At 35.2% G+C, this 16,281-nt stretch overlaps 1 protein-coding gene across 1 annotated transcript in view; it reads right to left on the reverse strand.

Moving 5' to 3' along the window:
- The window catches only part of RSRC1 (arginine and serine rich coiled-coil 1), a 414,695-nt gene that overhangs the window by 301,233 nt on the left and 97,181 nt on the right, over positions 1 to 16,281 (reverse strand). Inside the window, exon 4 of the mRNA XM_078432217.1 lies at positions 5,038 to 5,211. Coding sequence (XP_078288343.1) covers positions 5,038 to 5,211 — 174 coding nt within the window. The remainder of the gene's footprint in view (positions 1 to 5,037; positions 5,212 to 16,281) is intronic.

The following is a 16,281-nucleotide window of genomic DNA, read 5'->3' on the forward strand; positions in this document are numbered from 1 at the left end:
GATTAATAAAATGAATAGGTCCATTTACAACGGTATAAGATATAGTCATTCAAATGTCCTAGGAATTCCAAGAACTATACTTAATTCACTGCTATATTTACAAAATTTTTTTTAGAATTATCTAATTCAGTATCTTTTTCTTCAAAAGTTTAATAAAAGACCTCTTCCTTATTATTAGGCTCATTAATTCCTTCTTGAGCATTCCTTTCTCTCCTACTTTTATTTTTCCCAATTTAAAAAATTATAAAATCATAAAATCCTTTACCATTATTGTTCTTACTCTTCTTACTTTGTACTCTATAAGCATATGCTCTATGTTGTATCGATTTTCATATAACTGATATTTTCAAACTGGATTGATAAAAACAAAGATTGTTATGCATAAAGAAGCAGAAGTATGCAAGTTGTTATTTTCTCTTATGTGAAGAAGCAGCTAGGTTATTTAGTATACTCTAAATATGTGTCACTGGTTGCACAACCACAACGAACTAATATAGAAGTCCTAATTATATGGTTTGTGAATTTTTTTCCTTTCTCTCCACCTAGGTTTTGTGTGTGTGTGTGTGTGTGTGTGTGTGTGTGTGTGTGTGCGCGCGCGCATGAGCGTGTGTGAAATCATTTGGCAAGAGACAGGTAACAAAATAATCACAGAAATAAATTTAATTAAGGGCTAGAAATTTTGCGTGTTTATTAAATATAATTAAATGTAATTCAAATAAACAGACGAAATGTTCTATTGTGGGAAAATAAGTAAGAGAGAGGGAGGGAGAAAAGAAGGAATCGATCTTTTACTAATGACAGATTTCTGACCTGATCAGAGAAAAATAAGGCACAGAAAATTCTTTCAGTTCTCTTTAGGTATTTTCTAGGGCAGTTTAAGCTATAGCATTAATTACTTAATCTCATTATATTCTCATCATCAGTGATTATGGATTACCAAGAAGTGAAGACAATGTACTCTGAAGAGGCAAGTTGCTGTTGTCAGTAAACTTGAATTAGAAGCCTAACTCTGTCATTTACTAGTTCTGTGATCACAAGTTTTCATCTATATGAAGGATAATAAAAGTACCTATTTCATGAGGTTATTACTGAAAACTAAGTAAGATAACTAACGCATGTCAATTGCTTAGCAAAATTCCTGATACTTAGAAAATATATTTAAAATGATAGAGACTCAAGGGAGCCTGGGTGCTTCAGTCGGTTAAGCAACCGACTTTGGCTCAGGTCGTGATCTCATGGTTTGTGGGTTCGAGCCCCCATTGGGCTGACAGCTCAGAGCCCGAACCCTGCTTCAGATTCTGTGTCTCTGTCTCTCTCTACCCTTCCCCCACTCATGTTCTCTCTCTCTCTCAAAAGAAATAAATAAATGTTAAAAAAAATTGTTTTAATGTTAGACACTTATTATGTCCACTGTGGATAAAACCTTTTGTTCATACCTCAGATAGACCTGATCGTATCATTACCCTACTTGCAACTTCATTGGCTTCTCATTGCCTTTAGAATTAACTTCAGACTTGGGGCGCCTGGGTGGTTCAGTCAGTTGAGTGTCTGACTTTGGCTTGGGTCATGGTCTCGCAGTTCATGAGTTTGAGCCCCACATCAGGCTCATTACTGTCAGCACAGAGCTCGCTTTGGATCCTCTGTCCCCCTCTTTCTGTCCCTCCCCCACTTGTGCTTTCTCTCTCTCTCTCTCTCAAAAATAAATAGACATTAAAAAAATTAAAAAAAATAATTAACTCCAAACTTAACATAACTTATAAGGTACTCCAATAATCATCTCTCACCATTATTCCTCTTCAACTCTAAACCAAGCCTCATTAGACTTTAGTTCCTCAAACATGCCATACCCCCCCTGCTTGCCTGTCTTTCACAGGAAGTTCATTTTGCACATACATTCTTTCTCATCTCTGAGATGAGTGTATACATCTCTGGTGTATAAACACCACTTCTTCTGAGAGATCTTCCCTCATATGCTAACTAGTCTGGATCAACCAGCTTATTGTTCATGGAAATATCTTGCAACCACAATGTTGCAATGTTCATCCTCAAGACTGAGGATGAAAGCCAAGATGCTGAGACTGGCCTTTTGGAAGGGTAAAACAGCCCAGATCTGCTTACCTCTAAACTCTTTGTTATATTAGCAAGGTATGTGCTCATGGTTTAAGCTAGATGCTGACAAACTACAACCTGTGGGCCAAATATAGCCAGTTGCCCATTTTTGTAAGCCAACTTTTATTGCAATACAGCCATATCATTCATTTAACATTATCTATGGGCTGCCTTCGTGTTAAAAGGACACGCTTCAGTAGTTGCAAAAGAGACATATGGCCTAAGAAGCCTAAGTTATTTGCCATCTAGCCCTTTACAAAAAATATGCTGTCCTTGGTTTAAGCTACTGTTGGTTAGGTTTTGTTACTATGACCGAAAGCATCCTAACTCATACAATGTTTCCATAACTTCCTAGTGAAACATCCATCTGATTTCACTGTAATTACTTATACATCTTCCCTTCTATCTATGCTTATTCTGCCATCTGCATGAACTCTCCAAGTAGGACTGGCCTACTATTATGTTCCTATTACCAACATACTACTTGACAAATAGAAGGCATGTAAATATTGTTGCCTGAACAAGCAAACAAATTAATGAGTGTATATATCAAAAGCCAATCAATATTTATTAACAAGTAACATGTACATTAGGTACTCTAAAAGATAAAAAAGAGGTAAGATACATTCACTGCCCTGAATGGCTTAAAAAATCAGGTTTAGGAAATAAACATGTAAAAAAAAGAAAGATAAATTATTTCTGAAGCGAAGCAGGTATATCTGTACATATATAAACACTACCATATTAAATGTGTACACTGACCTAAAAAAATTCTGATTTTAGATTATACCAAAAGGTAAGAATTTGGTGTCCTCAACACTGACCAGGAGAGAAAATATCCCGATATAACACCACTCTATATTATGGTCCACTAAAACCATGGAAATTACTGAATCAAGCTACGCACAGCTTTTTAACATCAGTTCCCAGAGCCCTTCAACTGACACCTATTGTGTTTTTTTTTTTTTTTAAACATTTAACATTTAACATTTATTTATTTATGTTTGCGCTTGCGCTCTGAGAGAGCGCAAGGGGGAAGGGCAGAGAGAGAATCCAGTGCAGAGCTTGATGCGGGACTCAAACTCATGAACCGCGAGATCATGACCTGAGCTGCAGTTGGATGCTTAACTGACTGAGCCACCCAGGCACCCTGACACCTCTTGATTTGACCTTGCTCATTACCTTTGTTGAGATTTAAAAAATAATGATGAATACAACATTATTACCTTGTAGATCTATCATCCAGAATTCAGTCCTTTGAACATAATGAACACTGAGTCTAACCTGTAAAGCTAGCTGACCCAGACCTTCAAGATTGATGTTAACCATATGAGAATCTTTCCTGAAACCACCCAACCTCCCTTTTTTATCCATGAACTCAATTTTCTTACCTTTAACATCCCCAAAATAATGCTTTATGTAATTTCAATTTTGTACAACTGTATAATTATTCTGGTGAGGTGGAAAGCAAAAATTTAATGAGTAGTAAAAATCATATTCAGTCTTCTCATAGCCATGTACTATCTAAAGTGTAAACCAAAAGGAAAACAAAAAAAGAACAAGGAGCAAAGCAGTTCCTTGACTGACATGATTTATTCATCCTCAGTCAGTATCTTCCAGTCTTAGAAACCTATTCTGTGTCCTCCACATCTATCTTCCTTCTGACTTTCTCCTTTTACCAACAGATTTCTCCCACATCCTCTCTGATCTTAATTCCAATCTACCACTTGAGCTAACATAGCCTCCCTAGCCTTATGGCCAGGTATCCAACCCTATCTCCTCTCCTATAATATTCAACAACCCTTAAAACTAGAAAAAGACAGAAGTTAGAATTTTGCAGGAGCACAACTGGTCTATGTGCATTCATGGTTGTGAGGTGATCAGGAAAAAGAAAGTCACATAATAATGTTATCCTCTTCCAAAATCCACCACAAATTTATCATTTCAAGGAATCTGGCAGGTTTAAATAATATCACTAAATCTGAAAATAAGAAATTAACAGACAACTGTGAAAAAGGATGAGATGAGTTCCACATTCTTTAATAAATTTAATTCCTCACAGAATCAAGATCTCAAGGAACTACATTCAAGACCCTGATAAGTTCTTTAACACTGAAAACTGATCCATAAAGAAAAACATTTTTGTACTCAAGTATCACAGTGAATATACATGGGGCGTAGAAAGACTCACAAAGGGGGATAAATTCCAAGATGTTCTGCTTCATAAAATAAAAGACCCCAATGTCAGTTTTGAATAAAACAAATAAGAAGCTATAATTTATACTATCAACCAAGATTTTCTTTCATTTTAACATCTAATACATAGTTATGAATGGATTCCAACCTCCAAATGTACAAAGCTAGAATAACTGGTTAATACCAACTCTGGAAAAAATAAATTCTGGGCCTCACACACATACACTCATTCTAATAAACACACACCTTAACAGTGACCAAGTCCCATTCTACATTGAAAGAGGCCTAACCAATAGTAACATGGTTACTAACATGGTTCTTTCCCTTTGTTTTACCTTTACCCTTTTCTCCTAACAGCTTTACAATAAATTAATAGACATTTTTAATCATAAGCTAGTCTTTAAATTTTAAATTCATATTCATGATAAGGAAACTGAATATAGAACTCTCCTAAAGAATTATGTAAATTTTCCTTTATTGACATACTAAGCTTTGATAGTGCCATTTATTTTGTGCTTCTAAATCTTGTTATGTAAGTATTAAATGAAAAAAGGAATACAAAGGAAGAACAGTAAAAATCTGAGATAACCATTTTGATTTTATCCTTTCTTCTTTATCTACAGTATTCTTCTATTTTATCCTTCTAAGAAAAACCTCAGAGAATGAAAATTCAGTTTGAATATTGCCATGGAATCACTGACTCATCACTGCTTAAGATTTACTTCAACTTACCCACGTTTGATGTTGTGTAATTCCTTGTCCTTGCATTTATCCTTCTCTTTTTCTCTTTTCTCCTTATCTCTGCCTTTACGTCTTTCTCTATCCCGAGACCGACTACGGGTTCTTCGGTGAGTGGACCTTTCACTGCTTCGACTATGAGAACGTGGACGAGGTCTTGACCTAGACCTATAATAAGTAGAGTTTATTACATTCATTTAGATTATATTTTGTATTATACATACAAATACTCTTTAAAACTATCTGAAAGAAAAGGATTTAGTTTTAGCTATGGATTTAGTAACTAACTATGTGAAGTAAGCATCTGTATAGGATTCTTTATGAATAAGTACACTCAATTAAAATGACATGAGGGAGGGGTGTCTGGGTGGTTTGGTTGGTTAAGCAGGTTAAAGCATCTGATTCTTGATTTTGGCTCAGGACACAATTTCATAGCTCGTGGGATGGAGTCCCATGCTGATAGCACTGAGCCTGCTTAGGATTCTCTCTCACTGCTGTTGTTTAACATAGTGTTCGAAGTGCTAGCATCAGCAATCGACAACAAAAGGAAATCAAAGGTATCAAAATTGGCAAAAACGAAGTTAAGCTTTGACTTTTTGCAGATGAGGTGATATTATACATAAAAAACCCGAAAGACTCCACCGAAAGTCTGCTAGAACTGATACATGAATTCAGCAAAGTCGCAGGATACAAAATCAATGTACAGAAATCAGTTGCATTCTTATACACTGACAATGAAGCAACAGAAAGACAAATAAAGAAACTGATCCCATTCACAACTGCACCAAGAATCATAAAATACCTAGGAATAAACCTAACCAAAGATGTAAAAGAGCTGTATGCTGAAAACTATAGAAAGCTTATGAAGGAAACTGAAGAAGATACAAAGAAATGGAAAAACATTCTGTGCTCATGGATTGGAAGAATAAATATTATTAAAATATCAGTACTACCAAAGCAATCTACACATTCAGTGCAATCCCAATCAAAATTGCACCAGCATTCTTCTCGAAGCTAGCACAAGCAATCCTAAAATTTGTATGGAACCACAAAAGACCCCGAATAGCCAAAGTAATATTGAAGAAGACCAAAGCGGGAGGCATCACAATCCCAGACTTTAGCCTCTACTACAAAGCTGTAATCATCAAGACAGCATGGTATTGGCACAAAAACAGACACATAGACCAATGGAATAGAGACTCCAGAATTGGACCCATGAAAGTATGGCCAACTAATCTTTGACAAAGCAGGAAAGAATATCCAATGGAAAAAAGAGTCTCTTTAACAAATGGTGCTGGGAGAACTGGACAGCAACATGCAGAAGAATGAAACTAGGGGCGCCTGGGTGGCTCAGTCGGTTAAGTGTCTGACTTCGGCTCAGGTCATAATCTCACAGTCCGTGAGTTCGAGCCCCACGTCGGGCTCTATGCTGATATCTCAGAGCCTGGAGTCTGTTTCAGATTCTGTGTCTCCCTCTCTCTCTGACCCTCCCCCGCTCATGCTCTGTCTCTCTCTGTCTCAAAAATAAATAAACATTAAAAAAAAAAAAAAGAATGAAACTAGACCACTTTCTTACATCATTCACAAAAATAAACTCAAAATGGATAAAGGATCTGAATGTGAGACAGGAAACCATCAAAACCCTAGAGGAGAAATGCAGGAAAAAACCTCTCTGACCTCAGCCACAGCAAATTCTTACTTGACACATCCCCAAAGGCAAGGGAATTAAAAGCAAAAATGAACTATTGGGACCTCGTGAAGATAAAAAGCTTCTGCACTGCAAAGGAAACAATCAACAAAACTAAAAGGCAAACAACAGAATGGGAAAAGATATTTGCAAATGACATATTGGACAAAGGGCTAGTATCCAAAATCTATAAAGAACTCACCAAACTCTACACCCAAAAAACAAATAATCCAGTGAAGAAATGGGTGGAAGACATGAATAGACACTTCTCTAAAGAAGACATCCAGATGACCAACAGGCACATGAAAAGATGCTCAATGTCACTCCTCATCAGGGAAATACAAATCAAAACCTCACACCAGTCAGAGTGGCTAAAATGAACAAATCAGGAGACTATAGATAGATGCTGGCGAGGATGTGGAGAAACGGGAACCCTCTTGCACTGTTGGTGGGAATGCAAACTGGTGCAGCCGCTCTGGAAAACAGTGTGGAGGTTCCTCAAAAAAATTAAAAGTAGACCTACCCTGTAAAGTAGACCCAGCAGTAGCACTGCTAGGAATTTACCCAAGGGATACAGGAGTGCTGATGCATAGGGGCATTGGACCCCAATGTTTATAGCAGCACTTTCAACAATAGCCAAATTATGGAAAGAGCCTAAATGTCCATCAACTGACAAATGGATAAAGAAATTGTGGTTTATATATACAATGGAATACTGCTTGGCAATGAGAAAGCATGAAATATGGCCTTTTGTAGCAACGTGGATGAAACTGGAGAGTGTTATGCTAAGTGAAATAAGTCATACAGAGAAAGACAGATACCATATGTTTTCACTCTTATGTGGATCCTGAGAAACTTAACAGAAGACCACGGGGGAGGGGAAGGGGGAAAAAAAAAAGGTTAGAGAGGGAGGGAGCCAAAACATAAGAGACTCTTAAAAACTGAGAACTGAGGGTTGATGGGGGGTGCCCACGTAGGGCAGCTAAAACTCCAACAGAAAACTTTAGGATTTCCAGCCAGAAAAACCAATAGAAAGACTCAGGGCAACCATCGCAAAAGGAAAATGAAAGGGGAATCCTGAAAGACTGAGAGGAGGGAGCCACAAATTCTAGATGTATATACTCTACTCAAATCTTGGGCTAAACCCTACATTTTGCAAATGAGGGAACAACTCCAAATAGCTAAGGGTAAAAGAACTAAAAATTTCAAATGCCCCCAGAGAGACAGGATTTTTGCAATTTTAATTCAACTAAATTTCGTGCTAAAACAAACAAGTAAACAAAAAATCAATATTTTTTGAAGAATATAGCAGAATCCAGACTTTTCAAAATATGACATTCACCATGTCCAGGATAAAATTATTAGATAATATAACAAAGCATGAAAAATGTGATCCAATCTGAAGAGAAAAGATAGTCAATAGAGATTAACCCTGAGATGAGCCAAATGTTAGCAACAGCACAAGGATTTTAAAAAAGCATAACTATGCTTGCAATAAATACAGAAATCTCAGCAGGAAAACTAGAAAATGAAAAAAATAGTAATTCTATAACTAAAATTCTATAACTAAAAAATATAATATCTGAAATTTAAATTATGCTGAATAAGATTAAAGTCTACTAATTAGTAATAACAGAGGAAAGAATCTGTATACTTGGAAATAAATCAATCAAAACTACCCAAACTAAAGAACTAAGAGGGAAGAAAAAAAAAAAAAAAAAAGACCGTCAATAAGAAAAACAGATCCTCCAGGATCTCCATGACAATATCCAAATGTCTAACACAGTTAAATACAGAAGGAGAGAAAATAATAAAATAAAGAACAATTTATTTTTGTGGTGGCTATAATATCCCCAAGTTTAGTGAAAAACAAGTTATCAGATCCTAGAAGTTTAGTGAACCCCAAGATAAACATAGATATCATGACTATTGATGAAACCAATGAAAACCAAAAGTAAAGAGAAATCTTGAAAGTATTCAGAAAAAAAACTGACACATTACATACAGGAAGGAGAGCCATGATAGTCATTACTGCTGGCTTCTCATCAGATACAGTGGAGACCAGAAGACAGTAGAACAAAGTTCTTAGTTAACATAGTGAAAGAAAACAACATTCAAACCAGAATTTCATATTTAGCAACAACATGCCTCAAAAACTAAAAGTAAAATACAGACATTTTTGAGGTAACGGGAAGAATAAACCGTAATCATCAACAGTAGATCTGTACTACAGTAAGTTCTAAAATAAGTTCTTTGGGATGAAAAGAGTGATGACAGATGAAAACCTGGGATCTTTAGGAAGGAATGAAGACCATTGGAAATGGTAAATATATGGGAAATATAAAAAACCACTTCCTTTATTTAAAATACATATATGTGCTTAAAATAAAAATATACAATGTTTCACTGTAGAGTTTATAATGAAAGTAGATAGAATATATATCATCTCTATAAAAAAAACTATGCAGCAGGTAAATGGAAACCTGAGGTTTCTACATTTTGCATGAATGGTGAAATACTAACTCTAAGTACACTGAAATGGTAAGGGCATCTATATAATCCTTAGAACAATCACTTAAAGAAATAAAAGAAGAAATGTAAATATGTACAGCTAAAAAGCCAAAATATGAGCTAAATAAGAATTCATATTTTTAAAATGCTTATTTACTTATTTTGAGAGCAGAGAAAGGGCAGAGAGAGCCAGAAAGAAAGAATCTCAAGCAGGCTCCACAATCAGCATGGACCCAACATGGGACTCAATCTCATGACCCTGGGATCACAACCAGGAGATCACAACCTGAGTGCCGATATGGAGTCCAACACTTAACTGACCAACCCCCCAGGTGTCCCTAAACAAGAATTCTTAAAAATATTCATTAATCTAAAAGGAGGCTGGAAAAGAAGTACAAAGAAACAAAAATCAGAGGGGCAAACATAAAATAAATATATATTAAATGAATATAAAATACATAAAATACATAAAAACATACATATAAAATACATAAAATAGAGATATATCAGATAGTAGACTTAATATATCAAATATATCAATATCAAATATATATACCAAATATATCAATAAATACCTTAAATACTAATAAATACTTTAAATAAAAAGAGATTGTCCAAATGAATCATAAAGCATCACACAACTACATGCTGTCTACAAGATGTTTACTTTAAATATACAGATACAGGTTCAAAGTAAATGGCTAAAAACAGATATAGAGTAAAACCTTGGATTGCAAATGTTGTTCTGTGAGTGTTCCACAAGATAAGCAAACATTTCTAATAAATTTTAACTTGATAAACAAGCAATGTCTTGCAATACAAGTAGTACGTGACACCCAAAGTCACGTGATCACAACTGAGCCAATGGTGGTTCTCTCTCTCTCTCTCTCTCTCTGCAGGGTTGTGTGTGATCGTCTCCCATGCTCAGATGCTTGGTCTCAGGCCACAGTGTTTGGCAGAAATCAGCGATCTTTCAGAACATTGGAACGTGCCCACAACTGGCACTAGGGTATTTTTTGTCACTTCAAAGCACCTATGGACAGTCCTTTGCTTTTCTGTACAAGAGTAAGCTTAGGAAGGCTTTACTACATTCTAGGTCAGGCTGCCTGCAGATACAGACCCTTTCCTCTGCTGCCTTATTGCCAGTTACATTAAATACAGTATGTGACAAGAGTTTACTGTACTGTAGTCAACATCTGTGCCAGCGTATACAATGGCCCCCATGCAGAAAGGGTAAAAAGAAAGGTTGAATGCATTGAAGGAGAAGATGATTATAGTGGAAGTAAGGAAGAAACACATCAAGAAGTACAAAAGAGGTACGCGAGTGGCCGAAATTGCAAGATTTTCTAAGAAGTGCACGTCTGCATCTTGTCTGCAGAGGAGGAGGAGAAGGTGGAGGAATCCCTCACTTCAAACGAGATTAAAGTGATGTGTAAAATGTGGGAAACAGTACAAAATTTTGTAGAAAAGCATGACCTGAATAAGGCTGTAGCAGTGCGAGTAATGAATCTGTTTAACAACAATACAACATCACATTTCCGCGAAATCCTCAAAAGGAGGAAAAAGCAAGTGTCACTGGATAGGTTTCTTGTTAAAGCTCCATGAAAAGAAAAGGTTCCATTGAGCCAATATATAGCAGTGATTCCGTTAGTGATAGTGAAAGCCGTCCTACACAATAACCCTCCTCTCTCATCTCCTTCATACCAGCCATGAAGATTTTCAAAAGTAAATGCAGGTTAATTTGTTTATTTTTCTTTATATTTTGTATTTTCTCTTTATTTTGTATTATATTACAGTATTATAATCAGTTTTATACGAATATTTGTGGGTTGTGGAACAAATCATCTGTTTCCTTTTTCTTACGGGGAACTTCGCTTTGCTATACAAGTGCTTTGGATTACAAGTATGTTTCCAGAATTATGGACACAAACCAAGGTTTTATTTTATCATGCAAACAGTAAGCACAGAAAAGCTGAAATGAATATGTTAATATCAGATAAACTTGAGAAACTAAAAGTATCACCAAAAAAAGAAAAGAAAAGGATACTTCATGATTATAGGATCAATTCATAAATAGAAACCATACAAAATATGTTTATCCAACCACAACAGATCTGGAGTTTAATAACAATAAAACATCTAGAAAAAAATAGACATTGAATACTCTTCTAAATAATTCACTGATCAAGTAACAAATCACAAGAAAAATTAGAAAATATTTTTAACTGAATGACAATGAAAATACAACATAGGAGAATTTGTAAGATAAGTTAAAGCAATATTTAGAGGGAAACTTACAGCTTTAAGCGCTTATATTAGAAAAGAAGAAAGGTCTAAAATCAAATACCTAAGGTTTCATCTTAAGAAGCTAGAAAAAGAAGAGGAAAGTAAGTTCAAAGTAGGTAGAAGGAAGGAAACATTAAATAATGAGGAAAAATCAATAGAATAGGAAGCGATAAAGAAAAATAGCCAAAATCTGGTTCTCTGAGAATGTCAATATATTTGGTAAATCCCTAGCTAGACTGACTAGGGGGAAAGAGAAGACAGCAAACACAAATTATTTCCTCCAAATAATGTGGATGATAGAGAGACTGCATAAATTAGTCCTGAGAATTTAGGACATATGTAAGTCTTGAAGACAATTAACATGGATTTCAGTAGTGGTAATGTCTTACCTCTTTCATCCCTAATTGGTTTACTCACTGAATGAAAAGCAGTATTATCCGAATACGGTCACAAACTTTTTTTAATATGTGATTTTGAGAAGTTACAATATTTATTGCTAGGGATGTCAACATGGGTTATTATACTAATTTACAAAAATAAAATTTCTATCTCTTTAAGTTTAATTACTCCCTCTCTTAATTTTGACATGGCTTTTTTCCACATAAAAAATTTTTTTTTAAGTTTATTTATATTTTGAGAGAGAGAGAGGATATGCACCTTCAGGGGATGGGTAGAGACAGAGGGAGAAAGAGGGAGAGACAAAGAGAATTCCAAGATCACAGGCAGGCTTCGCACAGTCAGCACGGAGCCCAATGCAGGCCTCTAACTCATCAAGTGTGAGATGGTGACCTGAGCCAAGGCGGGACACTTAACCAAATGAGCCATACAAGTGCCCTTCAACATGTTTTAATTTATCCTCATAATTTATTTCCCCCACAAAAGTTAGTTTATTCATTTCTAATTAAATCTTCTATTATATGTGAATATATACAAATTTTAACATATTCTTCTAAGATTTTGAACAATAATCATATATAATTAAAAGTTTTCTATTAAAAGAAAGTTATGATAATAAAAATGGAGGGGGGCCTTTTTTGTGACAGCCTCAATCACTATACATATACATTCCGTGTATACACACATAGAGTATATTATTTTAATTTGGTTCTACATCTTTCAGGAACAAAATATGATTCTTGCAATTACTTTTCACTCAACTAATGAAAATGTGGAGCAACAAAAATAAGTGAGTTAACATTAGTTTAAACTCTAACAACAAAACTAAGAGTTCTCTTTTTAAATGAATCTTTAATATAAGCTCATTTCTGACCGGTTTGCCCTTTTGTCAGAATACACAACTTGACAAAAATGTGCAACCATTCACAGATTACAAATGAGGTATATTTGGGTGAAATCATGTTTTTTCACTGTATCTTATAAAAACAGATGTATCTGTCATTAAGATATTCAAACTTCTATAAGTATTAAGTTAAAAAATAAAGGATTCCTTACATAGTAGTGTCCTCGAACAAGTTATTTCCTCTGAGGGCATCTGTTTCCTTATCTACAAAAGGGGGATAATAACTACTTTCAGGGTTACCTAACTGAATTGTGAGATCGCAGACAAGTGATGTGAGACCAGGCAGGCAATTAGAAAGACGTAACTGAGGGATGTGCTCATCTGAATGAAGGAGTAAAATCTGAATCAGAAGCATATTAAGTTTGCTTCCCTCATACTAAAGCTAAACCACTAAAGAGCAGCATTCTGATTTTGACAGATCTTTAAAATCTTAAAGCTGGCTGGGGCACCTGGGTGGCTCAGTCGGTTAAGCGTCCGACTTCAGCTCAGGTCATGATCCACAGTTCGTGGGTTTGAGCCCCGCGTCTGGCTCTGTGCTGACAGTTCAGAGCCTGGAGCCTGCTTTGGATTCTGTGTCTCCCTCTCTCTGTGCGCACCCCCCCCCCCCCCCCCGCCGGCTCACACTATGTCTCTTTCTCTCTCTCAAAAATAAATAAATGTTAAAAAAATAAAATAAAATCTTAAAGCTGGAATAAGGATTAATCAAGTTTCAATATATTTCTTTTATAAAGGAAGGTAAAGAATAACCATCTTGGCCAATAACCCATATCTTCACAGAAAACCCACAGCAGCCAAATACACGATCCTCACAGATTTGCTATTAATAGAAAAACCATATCACCTATCATACAAACTTTTGAAGGATAAAAGGGTGATTTTTAATAGTCAAGACAGGCAGTATAACATTAAGACAACATGTCTAAGTTGGTACTGTCCCAGAGAGACCAGAAAGTATGATCACTCTATCACCATCACAGCAAAGCTAGATACCACAATTAGAAGCCTTCCATATCAATTACTATCTGCCCACCCTCCCCATAGCACCTACTTTCCCAATCTCCATTCCTCCCAATGTACCCAATTCATAAAATAAACACAATTATCTCCAAATCATCCCATGGTTTTCCCTAACACAAAATCCCACTGTAGAAAACCTATGCCTGTCATTGTCCAAAACATCTTGCTCATTATTCACCATATGTCAATACATGCAACCCATGCCATTTTGGAATACTGTCCTATAAATATTACTGATGTGGCTCAAAGAACTATGACAGCAATAGCAGAACTATAAATTAAGCCATCCATGATGCCAAGTCTAAAGAAAATAGTAAGTTTTAAAATATCACAGTGTACAATATAAACTACTAGATCTTTCTCTCCCTGTCTTAATGTTTGTTATGTTAATTCTCATATTGTAGGCCTCTTGATTTTATAGGCTACAAGTTTTATAGGCTACAAGAAGCAAAATATGACTCTGGAGAGAATACATGGAGAAAAGACAGTAAGTCCAAAAAATAGCAAAATAACAGTATTAAAAGCTGTTAAAAAAAGAACCACAAAATCAAACAAAGACTCAAAGTGAATTAAGCTGACTTCTTAGCTGTCATGAGAATTACTTTACATAATTTTGAGTAAAATGCACATCCCAGACATATGAACAACCCCATTTACTTTATTAAGTAACTTTAACTATGTATTTAAAGGATCTCCGTCAAGAAGAAAGTAACAGATCACAGTAAAGAGATTTCCTACCCTGACCAGAGAAACAAAAAGTTGAAGAAACTACACTAAAATTTAAGATGTTATTTGTCCTTCATTCCTTAAATAAATACCCTTCTGATAAATCACTCTAGAAGTCTCTAGAGCACCATAACTAAAATGGAGATATATTATAAGCAAAGAAACATTTGATAAAAAATGTGGCATTCTAGAACACACAATATATAAGCAATAAATGGACAGCAAGATGTCCTATTATACCAGATAAATGCTTTCAATATCTACAGAATAGGAACAATCACCATAACATCCCTACATAAAATGAATTACTGCCCTCAAAAACCAATTCGTCAAGTTTCTTAATTGGCTAATAAGTTCTAAACACATGTAATCAAAACAAATATCCTAATATTTTATCTTTCAAAAAAAATAACTACAATACTTCAAGTAGTCTCTTAAGTAGAGTTCTATAAATAAAGACTATATTTACCATAAAGTAAAACTGTACTTAAAATTAAATTTTAAAATTATACAGTGAATAAATTTACACGAATTCCATGTCAAGATGACGTTTTGAACATGGACATCTACTTTCAACCCCAACTGAAATCCAACTAAAACCTAACAACCAGCGGAATTTTTTTAAAGGATGCACACTCTAGGAAAGAAATATATTATGAAAAGGGAAGTGTCCACTGGTGGCTTGGTGGTGGAAAACAACTAGAAAACAAAATGCTGAAGCTCAGGGTTCCATAAAACATCAAAGGATCTGAAAATAAGCTTAGCTTTTCTCATAAAGTTCCCCATTCATTAGAGAAACTTCCATCTCCCTGTATTAATAACGTACAGTGCCACTCAAGAAACCTTATAAGTCACCTAAAACCTTCAGTGTATTCACAGAATTGCCTATTACTGCGGATCCAGGAAAATTCTCCGCCTTATCATGAACCACAACAAAAAGAATCTGACATCCATACAAAGCAACTGCAGTTGAACCTCGAACAACATGGGTTTTAACTGCGTGGATCCACTTATATGCAGATTTTTTTCAATAAATGCATTACAGTATTGTAAATGTATTTTCCCTTCCTTATGACTTTCTTAATAACTCTTTTCTTTAGCTTACTTTATCACATGAATATAAAACATAATACGTATAACATATAAAATATGTGTTAATCAGTTGTTTAGGTTATCAGTAAGGCTTCTGATTAAATTTCTAGGGAGTCAACAATTGTAAGTGGATTTCTGACTGAGTGGGGGATTGGCATCCCAAGAGTCAACTGTATAAAAAAAGAAACAAAGTGGGGTACCTTAGTGGCTCAGTTAAACAACCAATTCTTAATGATTTTGGCTGAGGTCTTGATCTCATGGTTCATGAGATCAAGTCCCGCATTGGATTCCACACTGATAATGCAGAGCCTGCTTGGGATTCTCTCGCTCTGCCCCTTCCCCACTCGTGTTTTCTCTCTCTCTCTCTTTCTCAAATAATAAATAAACTTAAAAAAAAAAAACAAAGTTAGAATTAAATTTTTCAGGTGAAGCAGATATACCCCATAAAAATACCCTTGAAGCAGAGGAGACTATAACATAATACTCCAACATTAAATACAGCATAGAATAAGAGACACGGTGTTAGTGATAAAGATTCAAGGAAAAAAAAGTTAAAAGATATAAAAGTAGCAAAAACAGTCAGAAAAAGTAAGAGAAATAAGGGGTAGACAATGAACAT

This window comes from Panthera onca, chromosome C2 (genome assembly GCF_046562875.1).
Source record: "Panthera onca isolate mPanOnc1 chromosome C2, mPanOnc1 haplotype 2, whole genome shotgun sequence".
Lineage (NCBI taxonomy): Eukaryota > Metazoa > Chordata > Mammalia > Carnivora > Felidae > Panthera > Panthera onca.